The following is a 23238-nucleotide window of genomic DNA, read 5'->3' on the forward strand; positions in this document are numbered from 1 at the left end:
GTTGTAGTTTGTACAACAGTGATGTTGAAAGCTACATTTTTAAATAGCCTATTGCACTACAATTACTGTATCCAGGTATTGATATTGTTGTTAAATTGTCTTTGTGCTACATGAATCCATAACCTGAGGGGTGCCAGTCAGTGTCAGATAGTTCATGAGTTAGAAAATGACTTGGCATAGCACCCTGTTTATGTTTTTCCCTAGATGTCTAATAAACACTGCGATTTTACACAAGGAAAGCTCTTGGCTTTGTAACTGTGTCAGTTTAATATTGCGAGACACAGCAATGGACTCATTCCTGATTAGCACACCAGCTGTGATGCACACTGCTCTGTAGGGTCAACCAACCCCAGACAGTTTGTGTTAAAGTTCACAGATGGCTGACTCGGCATTTGTAATGATCAACCTTCAAAGACGGTTGAATAAGGGGCATTTTCTCTGCTTCTTGGTGCCTTTTTATTAATCTCTCGCAAATGTATGAATTACTATTAGAAATCTCAGAGTCTGCTTGCAGAGCTGACACATCTGAGGAGCAACAGTTTTCATAACAGCATCACAAATGTAATGTTGCAAGGACTGCTTACATGAGTGTAGTGATGAAAGTGGGAGGCTGATCAACTTTTCTGGTCCTTTATTGCACTGAACACGTGGTAAGAATGTAGCACATAACCTAAATGAGAAATGGGACATCTGTACTTTGATAGCACCAAAGTGTAAGCCTAGAATCATCGGCCGAAAGATAACGATAGCTAACAATTTCCTAGGATATTATTTTTGACTTTGCTATGATTCTGGATAGAACAACTATGCATCAGTGTCACAATCACGAAAGCATCCATTATTACTGTCCAGAATATCCTATAGAGTGTACAGGCTTTACAGAGAACAGTATTGAACAAGGTCATAAAGATCACTAATAGACCTTCCGGTTCCCGCAAGACGTAGCAAGTAACTAACTCTTGTTGCAAAACATACATCAGTGGTTTACAGGAATCATAAAATGTAGCTGACTAAACTGCCAAATGTATAATATGTTTGGTCCCCAAGAGGAATAGATGTATGAAAATGAATTGAGTACTCATCTTAATTGACCATCGTAACTCCATCATTATAAATCAACCAATTAAAGTAATTCTCCACAAGGATGGCGGTTGACCTCTGCAACTACATAGCTTGTGGTTGGGTTGTGATTTACTGTGGTTGTACAGTGGATTCCAAACACATATGCCTCAGCTGGCCAGAACAATCCACTCTGCTGCTCATGAACTGACAAACTGAAGATCAGAAACATCGCTGGTATTTGTAATGGGATCACTGTCTCGTTAAAGTTCACTGAAGTTATAGTTTCTGCCGTATGTTCATGATAAATCTGTGTTTCTGCACAGTGTTAGAGTTAGTTTTTGAATGTGTTACGATCAGAGCCAAGTGGCTTCTTTCACCTTAAGAAGATTCAAGTTGCCAAACACTTCATGGACAGTAGCTGACATTTCTTTAAAGCTGCCTAAACAAAGTAAAGCATCATTGTAGGAGAGTCATGAGTGGAGTGTGTCTTTTGGGTCCCCAAGGGGAATGGTATTATTATCAACTCTTGTAGCTTATTTCCATCATTTGTTTTGAGCTCAATAATTACTCCCTCCGGTGAATGATTCCCCTGCTCATCATCAGTTGACTTATTTGCCATTTTACCGCTGTCTCTCAGGACAAACATACACAAACATACTCTTCATTTTCTCTGTGCTTTCTTTCTCTCGCTCTTGCAAATAAGCACAGACAAAATGATTGGGAGGCTCTGGTTTCCTAGCAACTAGATTAAGGTCCCCACACCATGTCTGTTTTTAGAAAGGGTAATCTATAGGTTTCAGTTTATCGAGTTACCTTTTCAAAACAGCATGTGCTTTTCAATATTAATATGAGGAACACAGACTGGAATATTTTACTAATACCGCCGAACATAAAGTAATCCTGTAATGTTGACGGGTCATTCATTTTTAGAAGAAGTTTAGGCTATTTAAAGCTCAATAAATTCCAACTATTGCATATAACTGAGATGTCAGACAGATTGTGCATCTGTGGTTTGATGTATGCAGTGCCCCCCTTATGAGTCAGAGGAAATGAGCTGTGACTAATTGCTGAGTCTTTCAGAAAGTTACTGGAAAGTACTCGGGCAGTGAAATAAGGGAACTTAGGTGATAGCAAGTAGTCTAACTGATTTTTATTTTTTAATATTTCCAGCCACAGGAAAATAATTCCTTTATATCAAACAGCTCAACTCTGCGCCTGTCACTTTCATACCTATCCCTAGCTGAATCTTTGTGCGGTGCCTGAAGTGTGAAGTCATGGTAACAGCTCCAATCCTCCTGACCTCAGTCTGCCTCAGCACTGGTAGCTGTCACTCCCCTGGGTGGGACGGAGCTACTCTTTCTCTTAATAGCAGAGATGTTGGAGCCTGCAGGGCTCACTGTTAGGTAGGACTGCACAGTAACTCTGAGCTCCAGTGTAGATGAAGATTTTGGTGATACTGTAGATAGGAGAGCCCCGGACTAGCATTCCTGCAACCGCATCCATGGACACTGTAAAGAATGGGGGATCTCAGCCTGTCTACAGCCGCTGGTCATACAGGTAGCTGCACACAGACAGGCACACATATATTATGATCTTGGTACTATGTAGGCAGCTTGAAAATAGCCTTCCTTGTGTGCTCTCTAAGACTTACGGTTTATTTGTTCCAGTAGGACAACTGGCTCCTGCATGAACACACACACAGCCAAACACATTTTTGGTTATTTCCCCAGGCTGTATTGACTTTTCAGGACTGAGAATTGCAGAGTGGCCTGTGCCAGGACAGAGGTCAGCGCTACTATAATGTTTCCTCCAGTCCCTGCACCCCTCTGGCCAACTGAATGGCTGACCTGCAGTCAAAGATGTGCCTCTCGCTCATGTTTCTGCCACCATGTCGTTACTTATTCAGAGCATCAGGCTGTGACTGTGCTGTAACCAGAGTTGGTGATTTGCATGTGTGTGTGTGTCCAACCTATTTTTTTTTTTTCGTATGCTGTTGGCTGCTTGATAGGAACACTCATGTAACAAAGGATGTACTTAGAATATTCATCCAACTGATACTGAAACTCCTGAAATAACTGACTGTTGCATTGTCTTTGTCAAGGCTCAGCGATGTAATGGCAGTATTTTTGCCTTTACTAGTGGTCCAGTTTGTTAAGGGTGAAGCTGAACTATTTAATTGCATTTGGATATGCTTGGGACACTTCTTAAGGGTATCCCCCCATGTATAAACTTTATTTTTATAGGTTTTTTAGATAGCCTAAGCTGCAATGGGAAGAAAATGCTATAGGGGGACTAAGTGATGCCGAGGAAAGATAACAGCAGACAACAGTTGTCTTCAGTTGCTTGTTCCACACCTGCAGCTGTTTCACATTAAAAGTTTAAAATGAATAATTCAACACTGAGCATCAGTGTGTTACATATGGAGCTGAAGTCAGAACATGGTTAGCCTAATTTAGCCACCAAAAGCAGGGGAATAACAGCTATCCTAGTTCTGTCCAAAGTTAAAAAATCCCAACAATTAACAGGATGAATCTTGTTTGAATAACCAGGACACTAACAGAAATGTAAAAATAACAATTTGTGGTTTACAGGGAATTATGTGCTTTAACTTTTTATTAGCAAACACCAGCCAGGTGAAGTAAGTGTGCCCTGTTTCTTGTTGTAACAGTTAGGTTGCCAGGTTTGGTACCTTTGTGCTTTACACAGAGACCAACACCAAAATCTGTGCTCACCAGCTGTATCTGGCAAACATATTATAGTTGAAGGCGCTACATAGAAGCTCTGTGCGGAGGGATAAACTGCTCTGTTTTATGCTCGCTCAGTTGTAATCAAACAACTTATTGTGGATGTAGTTACAGTTGCGGCTGTGGCTGATCAGTTTTACATAACAATTTAGGTGAAAAGCTAAAGCCCACTAGGTACCGCCTACCTTCAAGCTGGGAGAGGGCAGATACTGTTCCTGTCCTTCTTTCATTCTTTCAACATGTATTTTGGTATAATTTTCCTCTCTCTGAAAGCCATGCGCTGACCCACTGGGAATTAAGCATTTAATCTTATCAGTCCTCCTTTTATTCTGTATCCTCTCTAAGTTGGAAGCCGAATTGCCTCTAGCAGACATTAAGTTATGCTCATTCAACTTTCAAATTCCCTTTTGAAGTGGAAGGCTTTTAATTAAAACGAACAACAGCTAAAATGGACCGTGTTCTGATAATACGATCTCTCTGGTTAATGCCATGCAATTTTTTAATAGCTTTGATATTGTCAGCTGAAAAGAAGTCACTGGTCAACTTGTCCTCTTTTGCACCCTGAATCAACAGTGGTGTGATAGACAGTTATTACCATTTCATTATTTATAGCATTAAAAACATATTTGGCCTATGATATTATATTGTACATTCATATTTGCCTCACAAAAGCCTCTGACTAAATGTTGTTTGAATGAATATTTTGTTTCTTTTGTTGTACAGCTCAAAACAAATTGCACGCCTTGGCAGCCCTCTCTCTCTCCGTCACTCTGTAAATCTTTACAGCACAGTGCTAAGGCCTCCAATTAGTGGAGCCCAAGAAATGGCTGCAGGTTTTTAATCAATGCTGGTGGAGGTGCGCTGTTGACGGAGCTGAATCTCCATGGTTACCTTGGTCTGACACACAAGGAAGGGACAACAGTGGTGTGTCCTTCTCTTGTCACCCAAGCTGTGATGGACTAATGAAACATTGATCACTCACAGCTGTGATGAGGCTCTCTAAGTGTGTGTGTGTGTGTGGATGTTTTCCAAGAACATTTGCGGTAGAGGACATTTTCTCAACCCCCAACAGATTGAAGTATTTATGATAATACTCTGAAGGATGTTGTCATTTATTTTATGTTGCAGCTGTCTTCATTATCAGCTTGTTTGACTTTATTGGATAATTACTGTCCTCCTAAAGCATAACCTCTGTAATAGACTGCAAAAGCTTTCTTATTTCATTCAAGCTACAAATGTAACAGTAAAAGCTTATAGGAATATGGAGTATTATTCATGGCCCATAGAGTTGTTAGTTTCTGATCTTGTTGCTGAACTTTTCATTCTCTTCTTTTTCTCATGTCCTGTGCTACTCGCTGTCTTGGTTCCAAATTGACATTTTCCCTGAAGACCCTCCAGCTCTGCAAGCTTCTCCTCTAACTCAACAGCAAGGTAGACAGCAATACACTCACCCATACGCATACTCACTCGCAAAACACTTTCCTTTCACAATCTGTTACTTCAATTACCAGGTTAACAGAAGATTTCGGACTGACAGAAGGACGAATTGAATCTGAATCTACTGTGGCATGTCTTTGTTAGGGAAAACATTCTGTACTATTTCGAAGCCACCATACAAATGTTTGTAAATCACAGTACCACTACAAAAGAAAGATTGTGTTTGAGGTCGAAAACATCAGGAAAACTGATGTTGTAATGTCATGTAGAGGGTGTGTCTTTGGCCATTATTCAGACTGTGCTAGTTGCATGGAAACAGCGTTATTAAGGACACAGCCCAATGGGAAATCTAAGTAAAAATTTAAACAGAATTACTTATGCCTCTGCCTTATTATTGGACATCATCACATTAGTTTGAGCCAAACTGTTTTGGTAAAAGCCACACTGGTAGAAGTATCTTAATCCACAGGTCTCAGGCATCTACAACCCATGCAGCAGACCGTCATGACTTCTCCCAGATCTCGCTGTTGATGTCACCTGCACAACTTTCACCCATCTCTTTCCTCACCACCCTAAATGACAGTCCCATATGTGTAATTAAAAACTACTATCATTCTCCAATCTCGAGCCCTTCTCCCTGTCACCAGCACCTGTTCTCAGGTGCCATAATGGCCTCCCAGGGGACCCATCTGTTTGCCAATGTCAACAGCGAGGGATACTTGGAGAGGGATTTACTAGTGATGTTATGACACACTGGTGCGAGATGACTCATTTTGATGTAGAATCGACAGATCATGGCTCAAGCCCATGGTGGCCGTCGGGCTTCAGATGATGATGTTAATTTTATCACTGTGGGCTTAATAAGAGTGGAACAGGCTTATTAAAGCACTTGAGTTCTTCTTGGTATACATTGGTTTCTGGAACTCGTCACCTTTTGGCAGAGATGAGCTGTGATTTCGGCCAGCGTCGGGCTTGAGGTCCTTAAGTGGTGTGTGTCATCACCCTCACACGAGAGCTGTGGAAAGGATGTGAGAGTGACTGAGGGAGGGGAAATTATGGAGTGAGAATGAGCGAGTCAGACATATCTGATGAGCTTGCCTGATGGAGAAATAGGCAGCGTGATTTGAAGACTTCTCATCCTATACCCTTAATCCTTTTCTTTAAAAAACTCATTTCAGCTCAGCAGAACATGTGATATTTAAAGATGTACTTGACAGGAAAAGATGAAACAGATGAGAAATGGTCTTAGTGACCCACACATTGCATCAGCCCATGTGAGTAACGTGACAGAAAGACAGGAGTGGAGATACTGTAAGTCTCTGACTCCGACAGTACAGACTCCTGCTGTTGCCCTTCTCTCTCCTCATGGTAGCCAAGCAACATGAGCCCGGTCCCTTCAGATAGGTGTCCAGGGTAAATGCCCAGAGGACTCAGACTGCAAGGCATTCTCTCAGCTGGAGCTTAGTCCTTTTTCTTTGTCTTGCTTCCTCTGTATCTTAATCCACCCTTCTTTTTTCTGTCTGTCATTTTTCAGAGAATGAGTCATGCCATGTTTGACCCACAAACTCAGAAGGCCACTTTTTAACCTGTAGATTTGTCATGGTTTTAGGTTTAAGTCTATATAGGGTCATTACTTGCTATTGTAGTTATACCTTAGACTAGATATTTTAATTCTTTCTACATTGCTGATTTACGCCTTTAAAACTACCTCTACTGTGACTAAACCCTGTTAACACCGTTTTTTTCATAGAAGGCCATACAGAATTCTTTATTGCCTTGTACTAATACAACAGCAGTGGTGACCTCTACTGGTTTGATAAGGAAAATCAAATTCAGTGTAGATGCTTTTGGAGATGAATGTGTGTGAAATCTTTAACCCATTATAAGAAAGCTTTCTCCTTTTTCTCTGTAGTGGCATCGAAGAGGACAGTGCCAGTCTCATGCAGCAGAAGCTGGAAAAACAGGTAGGAAGCCCAACTTCATTCATCACATTGACAATTCATACTTTGGTTGTTGTTTGTTCCTTCTTATAATTTTCCTAAGGCTCTGATGTCTCTCTTTTGTCATTGTACTTTTAAAAGAACATCTGGTGTAGTTCATAACTCTAGTTTAGCCTGATTAAAAGTTATAACTCATACACATAGATGGTGTTTTTGGTTGAGAGCTAACCTGTTGTATTAGGGAGATTCCAAGATTTTGCATGAAACTGGTGAAATTAAAGGGCTGAAATGACCTTGTGTTCTGTCACCAAGGGGTTCCTGCTGTTGGTAGGAGTAGCTTCAACATCACCGCAGTGGTGTGCAATTTAGTGATTAATGTTGTTGCTTCAGGAATCTCCTGTTTTTCACCTGCTCAGTCACTTGGAATTTTAATGCTTACTTACTCCTGAAGCTGAATTCACCCATTACCTGACATAGCCCTTCTTCTGTCACACATTTGTTTTCTTTTCATCCTTTTCGCCCTGTGTCTCTGTAAGAAGCTTTATCCCAAACCTTGCTGAAGAGCTGCGTTGTAGAGCTTTGATTTAAGCTGGAAGCCGTACTCCACTATCTCACACATTAGGCTGAAAGGAACAGGAGAGCCTGATTGCTGAGTTCAAAGAGAGAAGGATTTAGTGCGGGGTGCTTGGCTTTTCGTGTGTGTGTGTGTGTGTGTGTGTGTGTGTGTGTGTGTCCTGGACCTGGTCCCACTGCGGCTCAGTTGTGCTGCACGCTTTCAGCTGAGTCCAAACAGCCTCACTTGAGAGTCTTCTGTTCTTACGTAAGTCTTGAGGACAAACACACATGCACTTACGCCCAGAGGAGGATCACATGCTGGTTATGGACAATTGATAAATAAATAAATATTAAACAATAAAAGCTCAATCCATCTTTCTTGGTTGGTGTTTTCACTCAGTTCAGTGTTTTGCACCCCATTTCAAATAGTGAAATGAAAACCATTCAGACAACTCCACAGCCCCCCCCACCCCCCTTTCTCTCTCTCTCTCTCTCTCTCTCTCTCTCTCTCTCTCTCTCGCTAATGACTGCTGATTCAGTTAGCAACGGTGACCGCACGTACACACAAGCACACACGCTAGCGCTCAGTATTTGCCCGAGAGACAGACCTTTTTCTGTCAGAGAACCACATAGTACAGAGGAGGCTGTTGGTTTAGCGATTGTAAAACTCCAGAAGAGGAATGAGGGACAGGGAGACAGAGTCATGCCCAGCAGGAGAGCTGCTCTTTTGGGGGAGAGCGTAGTTTCATCTGACCTCAAGACAAATGGGACTTGAAATGATTTTTCTGTAGAGAAACCTGTTAACTTTCTCACACAGGCTCACACTTGTTCAGGATGTCAATGGAACGGGTTGGTAACTTCTAATATTTCTTTTTCTGATATGTTTCCTTTTCATCTGTGTGAAGATAACAGTTTGTACGAGTGATACAGGTGTGTGGCTGTTGTACCCAGTCTTCCTATCTGTCTGATAGGAAAGAGAAATCCAGACGAAAACACCCACTAACTGACTGTATGACTGTATTCAACAGATTCTTTGCAAAGACGTACATTAATAAGCAGTATGTCTTCTTAAGTCGGATGTATACTTTAGTCTACTTTTTATCCCTGTTTGGCTGATACAGGAGCATGAATGAAGTCACATCATGGTCTCTAAATGCCAAGAACTGAGTCTTACAATAGATTGGCTTAAAATAGCAACTAGAAAGCAAGGCAACACAAACTAGTCAGACCTAGATTATATGAAGAATTAGTGTACTATAAGTAGAGTGTAGGCTGACATTGCAGGTAAAAACCAAAGTTAAGAAGTCATTAAACCTTACTTTAGTGTAATTTTCAGTCGTTTCTGATGCATTTTCACTTAATTTAGTAGTCAGTTTCTTGACAAAAAGCAGGATAACTCAGATCACGGCAAACAAAATCTAGAAAAGAACTCACTTCAATCAAGAAAATCTCTAAAATATAATGTTTAAAGACACAGTATAGACCACAATATATATTTTTTATATGAATTGAATGAATTATTTTTGAATTTATAAATTTATGTGAATTTGAAACCACCAAGAAAAATTTGAAGCTCAGCTTCAGGCCAGGTTCATTTTTATATATACCTTCCCCATCACCATTGTTATACATCTGGAGTATTGCCATATCCATTTATTACACTAACAGTAATGATGTTCATTATGATAATTCTGCTTCATGTGTTATTCATTTGTCACCTTTATTTATTGCCATAAAGCGAGAATTCAAATCCCGATCCTCTTAAAGCAGAGTCTTTTGAAATGATAACAAATCTAGGTCCAGATTATAAAGCTCCCAGACTTATCATACACATATGCATTAATGAACTAATGTATTCATTAATAACATTTCTATTGCTTAAACATCCTTTTTACTTATTTCTTGTATTTGTTGTTTTCACCCTGTGAGTCTATGTGGTGTTTATATGTCTGTCTGTGGACAGATTCTGTCAACGCCATATGCTGTCACGAAACTTCACAGGTGTGTAGTTGAGATCAAAATGAAGGACGAATTTTAAAGATGGGCGTGGTCCGAGCAAGGGCACCAGAAGTAGGAAAGTAGGGACTTCATGCCCCTGGCCCACATTCGTGTACCCACTGTATCCCAGTATGTTAGTATGTGACCCATGAGTACTGAATACTCATGTAATAAATGACTGCTGAGTACTCGTGGGTCAGAACGTCAGCATGCTGGTGTGATCTCATCTCAAGATGGTCTCTAGTTACCTCTTGCCAATGTTCATAGTAGGGTCATGGGACTGTATTTTCCCCTCTGTCGCCAATACACTATGCCTCTTTGCACTCATGGAGATTGTTTTTTGCAGGTGATGTAAAAATTTCCCATTAATCCACTTTTTCACTTAGAAGTCATAGTGGTTATTGTAGCAGCAGTGGTAGTGGTTAGATGTTGCTGTGATTGTATAAAGGGGAGGAAACTGAGACAGATTTCTTAGAGACATTTCTCTCTATTAGCACAATGACTGATGAGTTATGAAAGCTTTTTGGTCTGGCAAATATGAGACAAGGCCTCCTGGTCTCTTCCAGCTCACTAAACAGGACTTGTTGTGCATTTGACGCACTAATTAAAACTCTTGCGTAATCCATCGGCTGCTTTGACCTCAGAGGCTGGGGCTTGGGGGGAGTGGGTACAGCATGACCAGGATGAATTTTCCTGCACTTGCTGAAACTCACAAATATAGTAGGAGTACCTGAAGCATATAACAATTCTGTCTCGACATCAGGAAAAAATAGAGTTGCCTCATTTCTTTACCAAGTCTTCATAGGATGGAGCGTTTGCCCTTCTTCAATAAGGAATTCAGCATAACACCAAATGAGTTTCTCCCAGCACCCATTATTTCAGCTATTCGTGAACTCGTTCACGGCACTCAGAGGTATTCTGGCCTTGGCGTGATTGTTGGGTTTTATTATGGCTTTATTTTTTGCACCTCTCCTTTTGCGTCACTCTTAAGGTTATTTTTCTGTTGTGTGAGTCATCCTGTATTCACCTGTACTGTGCATGTGCGTTGCACATGTGCTGTGGGTGTTTATCACTATACTCATTATTTGAATAAATCAATTTCTAGTTTTCTATACCTTAAAAGGGTTTTTCAAGGTTGCCATTTCTATTTTGTAAACTATTCTTAGATTGAGTCACTTATTCCATCATGTAGCTATGCAAGAAATGATCCTGCAGCCTAATGGGCCTAGACAGGATGTAGTCCTCTTTCCTCCTACTGGAGGACCCGGTGGTTTACTAAAACTGTATACTGTATTGTTGTGTGTCTTTTTTTTTCATCATCTGCCACTGGAAAGTAAAAAAAAAATTAACTTGTCCAATACCAGTTTATTGTAAGATGCCTCTAACTGTACAATGCTGTTAAAGCTGATGACCCTGTAGATACCTACTATAGGCACAGGTTGTAATTATTATGCATACTAATGTAATTACCCTCAGCTCAGAGTGGACGTTTCCCTGCTTGGCTAAATGTTCTCAACCTCTTGTAACATTTGATAGAAGCTTGACGTACGTATGCAGTGATTTTGCACTGACGTGCCTTGTCCGTTCCCCTGTTTGGTCCACAGAGGGCACTGCTGGAGCAGAAGCAGCGAAGGAAGCGTCAGGAACCACTGATGGTCCAGCCCAACACAGAGGCTCGGCCCCGGCGCTCCAGGACACGGCGCGGTGAGGAGCAGGCCCCTCTGGTTGAGTCTCAACTCAGTATCACCAACGATGTCATCATGGATGGTGAGGAAAACACACCTGTTGTTTTTGATGCTGCATCATTTCTGCACAACACATGACAGATACTTTTTGTTAGGTTATGTAAAACCACATAGACTGCCATTTCCAGACAATCTTTCCTCTTTGCATAAAAAGTAGGCATTGATGTGCTACATTCTGTTTATACGAAGACGAAGGAGAATCATGTGTCTGAAAGGCAGCTTCATAATGTGCCGCTGCGACGCAGCGTGTTGCTCAAGGTAAAACAAGGAGAGGAGCTTTACTAATGTTACATCTCACATGCTTTTCTATTTGATTTCATTCATTTCCATATTGTTATTTTACAGTCAATTGCAAAGCTGTGTACATGTGAGGTATCCAACTATTTTTATTACAGTATATTTCAGAGGATCTCTTAAGATCCATAGCCACGAGAACTGATTACAGTAGAATTATACAGAGAAACTACAGTTCTATGTAATTACCACAACATGAGAACATGAACAGCTACAGGTAACAACTGACTGTTCTTCCCTGCTGTAGGTATTGATGGCCCAGCAGCTTTCTTGGGCTCAGAAGCCCCTGATCCAGGAATGAAAATCCAAATTCTGTCAGTGAGCCAATCCCAATCCCAGTCTCAGTTCTTGTCACAGCCTCAGTCTCAGCCCCAGTCCCCCGCGGCTGAGGAGCCTGAGAGGGATGGAGACACTGAGACGTTGCTGGAGCCCAAGACAGATATTCATGAATTACTGCAGAAACAAGGTGAGTCCTGGCGGAGCTTAATACTCAACAGCCTTAGATAAAAGCCTAGAATATACAAGATCGGCTTTTCAAGAGGAAATACACTTTGTTGTTGCTATTGTTGTTTTTTCTGAAGGTTTCAGATACAGTGAAGAATACTGTAGATTTGAAATCCATTCCTTTCCTTATTATACTTCAACCATACCTGTCATGGATGAGGGGATTTTGTGGATTTTTACACTGTGTCTTACAGTAAGCAGTTGTAATCAAAATGATATGACTGGCACATCCCAAGTCTACAGGCAACCTCGTAGTGTCAGACAAGTTGAATAATTGATGGAAAATTACAGTTTATGTTTTAAATAGCCTCATAGAGGATTAGTGAGGCACTCATTTTCTATTAGAATATACATATATTTATCCCGTGTTAAGGGAAGATGTGTCTTCAGTCAAATTTAAGATCCAATGTGGTTTCATGTGTACACCTACTTAATTATTTGCCTTCATCACTGACTCTGATGCTGTTTTACAAAAAAGTAGCTCAAAAGAATTCATGCCGTGTGTTATTGATCTCAGTGTTTATTACATTCCCAGGTTTTACAGACAACACGTGGATGAAAGAGAGAAGAAAATATAGAGAAAAGTGAGAAAGATAGGTGAGACTGAGAAAAACGGAACGAGAAAGGAAAGTTATTTAGATCAGGATGACAGTCAATCAGCTGATCTCTGAGAGTTATATATTGTACGTATAACCTTTATTTTCATCAGGTAGTAATTCATTCCATTTATATGGCGCAAAGTACTGGAAGGCAGTCTTCCCAAGTTCAGTATTTACTTGTGGGGTATTGAGAGTTAGCCAGTCCTGAGATCTGGTCTGATGAGAGGTTTGATATACAGCTTTAGACAGAGATGTTTCTTAACAAAAATGATTCTTGTTGCTAGTGAGGGCCAGCCTACTACTTTATCCAGTCTGTGTTAATGTAGTTGGAGTCTAAGTCACTCCAGATTTGCAGCTATCGTTAAGCAAAGTCAGACTTTTTGACATCCCCTAGAATTTTAAACATTCTGCTGCTGCAGTATGGAACAGGGATGCAGACAGTGGTATGATTGATGGTGACGCAGTGAGAAATGGGTCATTTAATAATAGGCCAGGGCATTGTTCATACTGCAGTGCTCATCTATGGCATCATTATAGCTACTGCCACCCACACTCACCAGCCAGCTGGCAGGAATTCATAAAGTTTATGGCAGATGTATTAAAATCTAGCCCAGAGTGGATTGCATAGTTTTCGGATCCACCTGCTGCTGTGGAGCAAAAACTAGTTTCTCCATCCTAAAAACATGTTAACTTTCATTTAAAACATTAAGTTTAATGTTTAAACAGCGCCACAAATGTCATCATGTTGGCATTGCAGAGCCACAATTGAATCCTGGGTCAAATGATCAAAAGCTGCTCTAGTTATCATATCTCTAGTTATCTTTCTTTCCTGGGCTTCAGTGTGACGTGATGCCACAGGAGCAAATGTCATTGTCCTTTTCAATAATGCAAGGCCTCATTGTTAATGTCAGCCCAGTTTAGCATAAGAATACGTCCTGAGGACTTCCAGCAGGTATTTTTGGCTCCCTGTCCTTGCATAATACCCCAATCCCAGAGGAAACGGAAGACATAGAAATTTTGTGGTGCGTTCATGTTTGATCAGCTCATTCAATCAACATCTGCATTCTTGGCTGATTGTAAACTGTAATATTCTTGACCTGCTGTGTGGTAATCATTATGTGGATGTATGTGGTTTTATTTAGTTGGTTGTTGGTTAGCCTATTATGAGTCCTCTCTGACATTTCCAGATGGTTGATTTCATAAGCCACTGGCTCACACAACTTTGTTTGGTGTTTTAATTGGAGCCCTGGAGTCACTGTTAGAGGGAAGCTAACATTCTCAATCTGTATTTCGTGATGGTTCTTACTTTCTCTCAGGGGTAGCTAGCTGCATATCCAGGGTTCATCTCTTGTAAATACCTCAGTATAAATATTGTGTTTGGCTGTGTCACATTATTATTCTTGTTCAATACTGCATAGGCCAATGCACTCCCACCCCTCCTACTCTCTAGCCTGCCCATGATCTGTTCAGGTGGAAGGAGGAAGTGGCAGGATGTCTCTTTTGTGTGCCAAGTAGAAAATGCTGTGTGTGTGTGTGTGTGAAGAAGAAGGCTTTACCAGTTACTTAATTTATTCACTTCAAAGCTCAAGATTGGATTACAGTAATTAGGGAGACTTGTGCAACAACATGCTCTATAATTTCATACCAGCCACATTATTAGCATTAATGTCATTTCTGGTCAAGCAATTAATTTAAGTAACATTTTAATCACAGTTACAAGTGCCCTAGTTTTACACATCTTTAAAACTGCAAAGCTGTGGGGAAACACAATTCCCCCTGCTTACTGAGATCTTTCCATACCAGTGGACCACTGTCATCCTCTGACAGCACATTCAAATTGACTACAGCTGCAGCCAAGAGTTGCATCCTGGCTGATAAATCCAATTATCAATGAAGAGACAGATGTCTCAAGCAGTCTAGACTGGCTGCAGTCAGCTAGCCCCGTTTTACATCTGCATGACTGCATGACTGCATGGAGCTGTCTCTTCACAAGTACTGTACACAGATGCAAGTCTGGGAGGGACGTCAGCCTCATCTCTTCACATTAACCTCACCCTTTCAGAAACTGACTTAGAAAAAGATGCATTGTTTGTGACAGGTAGGGCTTCAATTGAGGCCAGTAGCCAAATGTGACCTTTCGGCAGGGTGAGCACTTAACTGAATGATCATGTTGTTCTGTTTTATAGAAGGCAGTTTGGAGATGGTTCAGTTAGATTAACAGGGCTTTATTCACTCCCCTCTTTTGCTGTTCAAGAATATCCTCCGTGTAAAACAAATACCCTGCTGAAAATTTCAGAGAAATAAAAAAGGGAGTGATTTTAACTGTATAATGCACTATTTTTCCTTCAACAATTGCATCCGTTCTTTAGAGATTAGTTGTCATATACCAGAGACCATAGATGAACCAATAAATTGGGAAATCCACCTTGGGGACGATTTTGTACCAAAACCAAAGAAATAAAAAAAAAGAACTTTTTTCTATTTGTTTGTCGTTGGGAACATCCACAGAGCCTCTGGGATTTATTTTCCTCTTGTCGTGCGTGAAAGCATGAAAATTGTAAAGCCCTTCATGTATCATTAAAGCTCTCTCTCACCTTCGCCTCTTCTCCCTCACCAGGTCTGTGTGGCAGTATGAACTTCGATGAAGCCAGTGAGCATGAGGACGATGTGGAGGAGGATCGGACTCGTTCTCTGTCGCCTAACACAGACGCCACCAGACCTGCATCTGCTGCCAGTGGCAAGGACATTCCAGTGAGTAGCCCAGTAAATGCACTCAGCAACAAGCTTTGAACGTAGACTATATAATCCCAATCCCAGTACAAATACTGTGTACCAACTATCTTAACTATTCATTCTACCCAGGAGGTGGTAACCCCCGGATCACCGACAGCAGACAGCGCACTAATTGATGTGGCCAATCTAGAGGAGTTTGTCTTTTGTCCGGCTCCACGTGGTGTCACCGTTAAATGTCGAATCACCCGGGACAAGAAGGGCATGGACCGCGGCCTCTACCCCACCTACTTCATGCACATGGAGAGAGAGGATGGCAAGAGAGTGAGTGTGGGCCATGGGTCCGACGTTAGTTGTTTAGTCGTTTTTCAGTGTCATTTTTCAAGCATAAAAAAGGACATTTTCTGGTTCAATTTCAGTCAGCCAAGTGTGAAGGTAGTTCAGGCCCCCCGGGTTTCTAACCACAATACAGAAAACATTTCTTCATATCTAATCAATTTTTCTACCTCACAGGTTGTCAAATTTGTGGATTTGATGCTTTTCTTTGGCACATATTATAGTAAATTATGCATCTTTGCATTTTGTACAGTTGGTTGGTTAAACCAAGGCTCTGTGAATAGTATATCTGTATAGTATCTGTGTACAGTACAGACGTCATTTCTTTCTTTGTTTCCAGGTGTTTCTGCTGGCAGGAAGGAAGAGAAAGAAGAGTAAGACGTCCAACTACCTTATTTCAGTGGATGCCACTGATCTGTCGCGAGAGGGAGAGAGCTTCATAGGTAAACTGAGGTAAAACCACACTTACTCTTCGATCTATCTGTGTCTGTGAGGACTACACTGTCACTGCCATTGTTTGATAGCAAACGTGAATTTACATTTAAAAGGTCATACTGAAATCCTCCTGAAAATCTTATTGGATTAAGTGTTTCACATTTTATAAATTCTTTACAAACTGCATTTTGTGCTGATTTTATGACACGTCTGACACATCGCACCATTAGTGTCACTATGAACAAATTACACTTAAGTTCAGCTTTCGTACTCTTAGTAACTCTGAGTAATAGCTGTTGCTGAAATTACACCTTTTGCTAGTTATGTTTGGTTGGTGTGAAAGTCGCAGTGCTTTTGCTTCTGGCACTCCACATGACTCAGATGTTAAAAATGCTGCCAGCAGTTGACAAATGCGAAACGGTGTAAACATTTCATCACCGGTGTGTATTCGATCAGGTCCAACCTCATGGGCACCAAATTCACAGTGTACGACAACGGCACCAATCCCTGCAAAAACCCCGGGGCACTGCTGGAAGAGAGCAACACGCGACAGGAGCTGGCTGCCATCTGCTATGTGGGTGAATGACCAAGACACACACGAGTGTACGCTGCTCCCCTGTTCATTCTTAATATTAAGTGGAATTGTCACACGCTCTGTACTGTTTGGCAGGAAACCAACGTGCTGGGATTTAAAGGACCACGTAAGATGACTGTAATCATCCCGGGCATGAACATGAACTTTGAAAGAGTCCCTGTAAGGCCTCAAAATGTGAGTCTTTCACAAATGCTGTGGGAATGACATTTAAGTTTTTCTTGTAATAAGTATTCATTTTACTTTGAGCAAGAGCATCACCTGAATGGGTCAAACTTGAACATGAATATGTCTGTATGACAGGAGCAGGAGAGCCTCCTGAGCAGGTGGCAGAATCACTCACTGGACAACCTGATCGAGTTGCACAATAAGGCCCCTGTGTGGAACGATGACACCCAGTCTTATGTGCTGAACTTCCATGGCCGTGTTACTCAAGCTTCAGTCAAAAACTTTCAGATAGTCCACGACAACGACCGTAAGTACCCCCCCCCCACCCCACCCTCTCTCTACACATCTCTCAGGAGACAAGTGCACGTAGAAATCCAATGACACCAACTTTAGTTAAGTACTTAAATATTTGTTTCACTATTTACACATTTTCTGCACTGTTTACAGTTACAGTGATGATTAATGTACTGTATGGTTGAACTGTTCCCCCTAACTCTAGCTGACTACATCGTCATGCAGTTTGGCAGAGTGGCTGAAGACATCTTCACTCTGGACTTCAACTATCCCATGTGCGCTCTTCAAGCCTTCGCCATTGGCCTGTCGAGCTTTGACAGCAAGTTGGCCTGTGAATGAACCACCAGTTATACTTCCGCACCACCACCTTTCCTGTCCTCCCTCAGATCTCTTCTCTCGGGACCGCTTGGAAGCCGACAGCCGCACCACTTACACCATCAGGAATCAGTTCAAACAGAAGTCAAGAAAAAAAGAGGATTCTGATCGGAGATGTCGGTGCTCTGTTGGCCAATCCAACAACCCCCTTGGTTCCTGTGTGGTAGTTTTTTCATGCCATTCTAGTGGGGTTATTTCAAGTTTAACCACACGTGTATACAAACTAAAAGGGAAAACACAAAGTAAAACCATCATCATCTGGTGCAAAAAGAACTGATGTCAAATTTATGACTGAATCATTGTTTGAGGGGCGGCGATATGTGTATTAATGATGTATATTCTGTTGCTTCTGTTGCCTTTAAATTCGATTTTTGCCACACTAGCGCCATGGCTCAAAGAGTTGTAATGTCGGCTGTGATGTCACTAAACCATCTGGAATTACATAACATCTCCTCTGGCGCCACCCTCTGGCCAAACTGTAGAGGTATTTAGTAATAAGGAACCAACAATCCTGTCTGGCATGTAATGGGCATCACAGTCCCGGCGCTAGTGTGGCTACACAATTTCAGACTTGTTTACATCTTTAAATGTTTCTACGTGGTTTAATCTGCCATCTAGTAATGTTGACATCATTCTTTTATCATCATGTTGTCATCCCTCTTTTTATTCTTGTGTGGAAGGTGCATTATTCAGTCTTATAGTTTTTGTGTTTGTTTGTGAATAAGTGTAATTTTTATCTTGTGACTGTGATTTATTTTCTTTGTCATAACAAGTTGGATTATCATCAACAGAAATGCAGAATTGCACATTTAAAGAGAAGGGATATACATGCTGTATATAAAATAATGCCTTCTTGTTGGATCTATTCTAGCAGTCTTTAAACATAGACAACAAGACATGGAACTTTAACATGCTGGATAGAAGTTAAGCGTTAATACACTAGACAGAGTTTTTATTTTCATTAGCACACATGTACAGAAGTCACCCCAGACTGAACATTTGTATGAAGAGAAACTACTCTGAGTATTCAAGATACATGTGACATTTTATTGAGTTTAGATGGAGTTTGGAGCCAAGTTTGTACAGCCCACATTGTGTCCGTCTCAAATCTTAAAACATACAACTGCCTGTGTGTCTTCATCTCCGTCTTCTCCATTTTGAATTATAAGGGAAACATAAGGGAAATCAATAGGGGATGGCAACCTTTACATGGCTTGACATCATTAAATGTCCCAGATATTGTGTTAATCAGTGTACTGTATGTCTACGAAAGACGTGAAAACGGAACTAAAAACATCTGTATAGTACACACGTTATTGCTAAATAATCCAGTCTTAATTACTTTAAATCAGTCTAATCTGGTTCATGTAAAAATGAAGTATTCAGTGGTGAAGATGCTTTTCAGGGGTAGATGTAATTGCTACTTGAATAATTAGTTTCCTGCTCAGAAATCCTCAACGTGCAAACTCAAATACCTGGTTAGTTTTTAAGGAAATCAATGTTACAAATATTTTCAAGATAACCGCGTGCCAGGAATTTATGAAAATCCCGTTTTGACATTATGTGTGCAATGGAGTTTTGAAGAGAGAAAAAAAAGACTCATTGAAAATATTTTTATTTACTACAAGAGACTTGGGTGAAACACATTCCAGTCTGACTTTAGAAAAACATGCAATCAGGTACATGGCTGTATTTTAACAGATGAAAATATAACAATGGATGATCAAACTTGTTTACCCTGTTGAAATACAGAGAGATTAATGTTTTCAGTGAACAGTTTATTTTCATAAACATGACAGATGTCAATTTGATTCAGAACACCTTTGAGAAATAAACAAAAGTACTTATTTCCATCGATGTAAAATGTTTGAATAACCAAAATAAAGTGCTTCGTAAGTTTGAACTACATTTGAACTGTCTGCTTACATGTCTTCATTGTTGTCAAGTAGAACTTCATCACACATTATCTCAATATTGTATATTTTATCTAAGCAAACTGAGCATTTGCTGCAACTGCAAGTGATAACAGGTCATCTTACAACTGGACACCTTCCACACTGTTTATGTCTGAACAATTAACATCAACTAGCTCTCCTGCTACCAACGCCTGTCCTCTTGTTCATCAAATATCAATCTCACTGGGCAAGTCTTTGTACTTGATGAGGTAGTATGGGTAGCACTGACAGCTATCAAAAACTACAAACATGGTGGGTTTGTCCGCGTTGTCCACGCAGGTATCGTAGAGACGGTACTGCGACGTCTTGGAGGTGAGCGGCGGTGGGCGGCGGTAGTTGCTCCTTCCAAGACTCACCTTCCCCACCAGGACTTTGGCCAGGAACATGTGGCGGACCTCGTCTGGCCCCGCCCTGACTGAGTAGGTGGTGGAGAAGGAGGCGGTGGTGGCAAAGTAGGAGCCAAAACCGCAGGATGTTCCGTTGACCCCGGCCAGGCGAGGGTCGAAGTTGTTGTGGCAGATTTCCTCTGAGGCCTCTTTGGTTGTCCCGTGGAATAGATGTCTCTCCAGAGGCTCCTCAGACTTGGTGTGCTGCTTCTGCATGAATGCCTTGTGCCTGTAATAACAACACACACACACAAGTGTTGATGTAGCTCGTGTCAAATGATTGTCTATGTTTACCATCAATTCAAACCCACTTTGCAACTTTAACTTAAGTCCTCAAGGGTTTTAAACTAGAGACACAAACAGCAGCTGAACCTTTGGTATTTGTCCCAGTGGAGGAGGTTCTGGACCTGCTGGATGCCGACGATGTCCACCTTGGTCTCAGGCAGGCTCTCATAGAAGAGGCTTTGGACCCCCTGGTAGGCCTGTGTGCCGGCCGGAACGTCCACCAGGCTGTAGTTCTGCTCTGAGGCCAGACGCCATACTGGAGGATACCAGGAGCTGAACTCCTCCAGAGGGTCAACACTGAAGTTGGCCCCTGGAGGATCACTGACAGACTCTGTGGGGTTAGTCTGGATTCCTGTCCTGGGTGTGGGGAGTAGAGGAAGGGAGGATATTAATGTGAACATGTGAATCAGAGCAGTTAATGAGTGAACATGTTTCTTACTGTCTTACATTTATATTATTATTATTATTATTACATATGGAAATACTGAAACTCCAATACAAAGTCATACACAGTGTTCACTGTTTGCCTGAACTGCAGAATGGAAAAGCATCTGAAACTGTATTTGTAGCATCGGCCACAGAACATTGGCTTCAAATCCAGGATTAAAAAAATAATAAAAACAACAAAATGTTGCATAGAGTCTGGTTTGATCGTTCTATTGCCTCCTTCCAGACCTTCAGAATTACATTAAAATAATGTCCATTCTGCATCAAAGCTAATTCAATCAGAGATGAAAAAAACAAAAAACAAACACCTATTTTAGGGAGGAGCTGGTTTGCAGGTGCACATCAGAGGTTGAAGGAAACTGCAATGCTATGTATATATAAATTAATGTTTCTGCACATTTTTCCTCCTTCAGGGTATCTGGTTCTTAAAAAGGGCAAGTTTTGTGGACTCTGATGAAGCCGAGTGCCCTTAAAAATAAGCATGCTTGTTGACAAATGTAAAGAAAGTGACAGAGAAAATATCCAGACTACTGACTGAAGGTAAGGCTGCATGGAATCAGGGGAGCGGTAGACGGGTCTGCAGCGAACTTCCCTCTGGAAGCCTGTGGTGACATTGGTCTGGGTCATGCTGGTGAAGTCCACCTTGTACTCCTGCAAGCCGATATAGAAAGAACACTCGGGCTCCTTTTCACTCATCTTCTTCAGCAGACAGATGGACACAGCCTACGAAGAGATGAACCAATCAATGAACAAGGAGCAGCTGAGAAACTGGGTTAGAGATAAAACTACAACAAAAGAGGACCGTGGAGAGCAGAGAAGGGCACTAATCGTGATGTAGGAAATGAAAAGAAACATTCACCTTGTTGTACTCTTCCCAGCTGAGGTTGTTCCACCAGTAGATTTTCCATTTGCTGGGAAAGTAAGGGTTCCTGACCAGACTGTCCGAGTTCGTCAGTCGTCTAACTCCATCATACTTAGCCGGCTCGTCCAGCTCCATCGAGTCAAAGTTCAGACTGTGGCTGACATACCTAAAGGGCGTGTTGGACAAAACAGCATTCTCAAGTTGCAATTAAAATACAAACTTTTGGTTTTGACTCGGGGGGAAAACAGAACTTGCAGTAATCGACACAATGGCAAAGAAAACAAGAATACTTTTCAGTGAGATGTCTTTCAGGAGAAAACATCTTCGAATAGCAACATGCAGTAAAGCTAAAACCAGAGATCTGACTTCAGTTCTACCCGCTTACTCACCCATCCTTGAGGCAAATGACCTCTCGGTTGACATCGCTGTACATCCTCTCCAGCAAGACCTGAGAGCGAGGCTGGATATCGATCCACTGGTGGGTGATCACGCACCACATCTGCCAGTGGAACGGGTAGGGAGTGTGGTGCATCTTACACTTTTTCCCTGCGCGACACATATTTAGGAGGAAGTTGTCACAGATCTGGATGTCAGAGGAGCTCTTGGTGTGGAACGGGGACAGGAGGGGAAATTTGGACGGGGTTTGCAGCTTGGTGGGGGTGGCAGTCAGGGTCTGGATGGCGGGTAGGTCCCCTTTCTTGATAGGGGTGCTGGGCTGACAGACAGGCTGTGGTTGTGTGATGATGAGAGGCAGTGGGCAGATGACGGAGGTGACTGGGTTAGGGTTTGGAGGTATTTTCTGTGGTTGACCTGGAGGGCTCGGCTGTGATTGGGTGCTGTTTTGAGAGAAGGTGAGCAGGACGCAGGAGGTGTTCTTGGAGGCACCATGCTGCTGACTGATGGACTGGATCACCATGTGAGGCTGGAGGATGCTGGAAGAAGGCGCTGGGGCTTGTGCCACGCTGGATGCGCTTTCACTTTTGCTGGAAGTCTTGCCTTGCTTAGAGGTCACGGGGGTCAAATGGACACTGATGCTGTACGGGTTGACGGTCCAGGCGATGTCAAGCTGCTGGGATCTCATGGCCTCCCACACTGGGAGGCTGGTGTTGGTGTCAGAAGGGATTTCCATTAGGAGGAGAGACGGGCTCAGCAAGGTGACTTTGGAGGACTTGGACGGGGGCTCTGACACTAAAACATCACTTGCCAACTTCCTCTTTGTTCTCCTGCCGGATGAGACGTGAGGCATCTTGGACCTCCTGTAAAAAAAAAAAAAACATATTGAACGTTTCATTTTTAGTAAATTAGCATAAAGGACATGGTGGAAGGCTTCAGTATAAATTTAACCCAAATACACTAATTTAGCAGCTTAATGCAGTTATAAAGTACAGAATGAAAATACTTTTTGTTATTTGAAGGAGAAAAGTGGTTTTGTTGGTGGCGAGCTCATCCTTTACCTTAACAACTTCTTAATTTAAAACACACTCTAAGCTATTAG

At 41.7% G+C, this 23238-nt stretch overlaps 2 protein-coding genes across 2 annotated transcripts; one reads left to right on the forward strand and one right to left on the reverse strand.

Moving 5' to 3' along the window:
- Positions 1-2495: 2495 nt before the first annotated feature.
- On the forward strand, positions 2496-19716 carry tulp3 (TUB like protein 3). The gene is made up of 12 exons (XM_070928784.1): positions 2496-2619; positions 5196-5237; positions 7156-7207; positions 11341-11503; positions 12023-12241; positions 15496-15629; positions 15741-15932; positions 16285-16397; positions 16836-16953; positions 17050-17148; positions 17275-17446; positions 17639-19716. The coding sequence occupies exons 1-12, from the start codon at positions 2564-2566 to the stop codon at positions 17770-17772; spliced, it is 1494 nt and encodes a 497-aa protein (XP_070784885.1). The 5' UTR covers positions 2496-2563; the 3' UTR covers positions 17773-19716.
- LOC139304882 (protein mono-ADP-ribosyltransferase TIPARP-like) lies at positions 19666-22989 on the reverse strand. The gene is made up of 5 exons (XM_070928783.1): positions 22133-22989; positions 21741-21909; positions 21417-21604; positions 20522-20791; positions 19666-20378 (listed from the first exon to the last, which is right to left on the reverse strand). The coding sequence occupies exons 1-5, from the start codon at positions 22987-22989 to the stop codon at positions 19931-19933; spliced, it is 1932 nt and encodes a 643-aa protein (XP_070784884.1). The 3' UTR covers positions 19666-19930.
- Positions 22990-23238: the final 249 nt, after the last annotated feature.

Source organism: Enoplosus armatus, chromosome 22 (genome assembly GCF_043641665.1).
Source record: "Enoplosus armatus isolate fEnoArm2 chromosome 22, fEnoArm2.hap1, whole genome shotgun sequence".
Taxonomy (NCBI): domain Eukaryota; kingdom Metazoa; phylum Chordata; class Actinopteri; order Centrarchiformes; family Enoplosidae; genus Enoplosus; species Enoplosus armatus.

Bases quoted from the DNA above. Each gene is read 5' to 3' on its own strand.
- tulp3 (XM_070928784.1), top strand. From the start codon at position 2,564: ATGGACACTGTAAAGAATGGGGGATCTCAGCCTGTCTACAGCCGCTGG. The intron at 2,620-5,195 runs GTAGCTGCACAC...TTTTCCCTGAAG, and splicing joins TACAGCCGCTGGTCATACAG to ACCCTCCAGCTCTGCAAGCT. The intron at 15,630-15,740 runs GTGAGTAGCCCA...CATTCTACCCAG, and splicing joins CCAGTGGCAAGGACATTCCA to GAGGTGGTAACCCCCGGATC.
- LOC139304882 (XM_070928783.1), bottom strand. From the start codon at position 22,989: ATGCCTCACGTCTCATCCGGCAGGAGAACAAAGAGGAAGTTGGCAAGT. The intron at 21,910-22,132 runs GTGAGTAAGCGG...CACGCCCTTTAG, and splicing joins GTCATTTGCCTCAAGGATGG to GTATGTCAGCCACAGTCTGA. The intron at 20,792-21,416 runs GTCAGTAGTCTG...CCCCACACCCAG, and splicing joins TCCATGCAGCCTTACCTTCA to GACAGGAATCCAGACTAACC.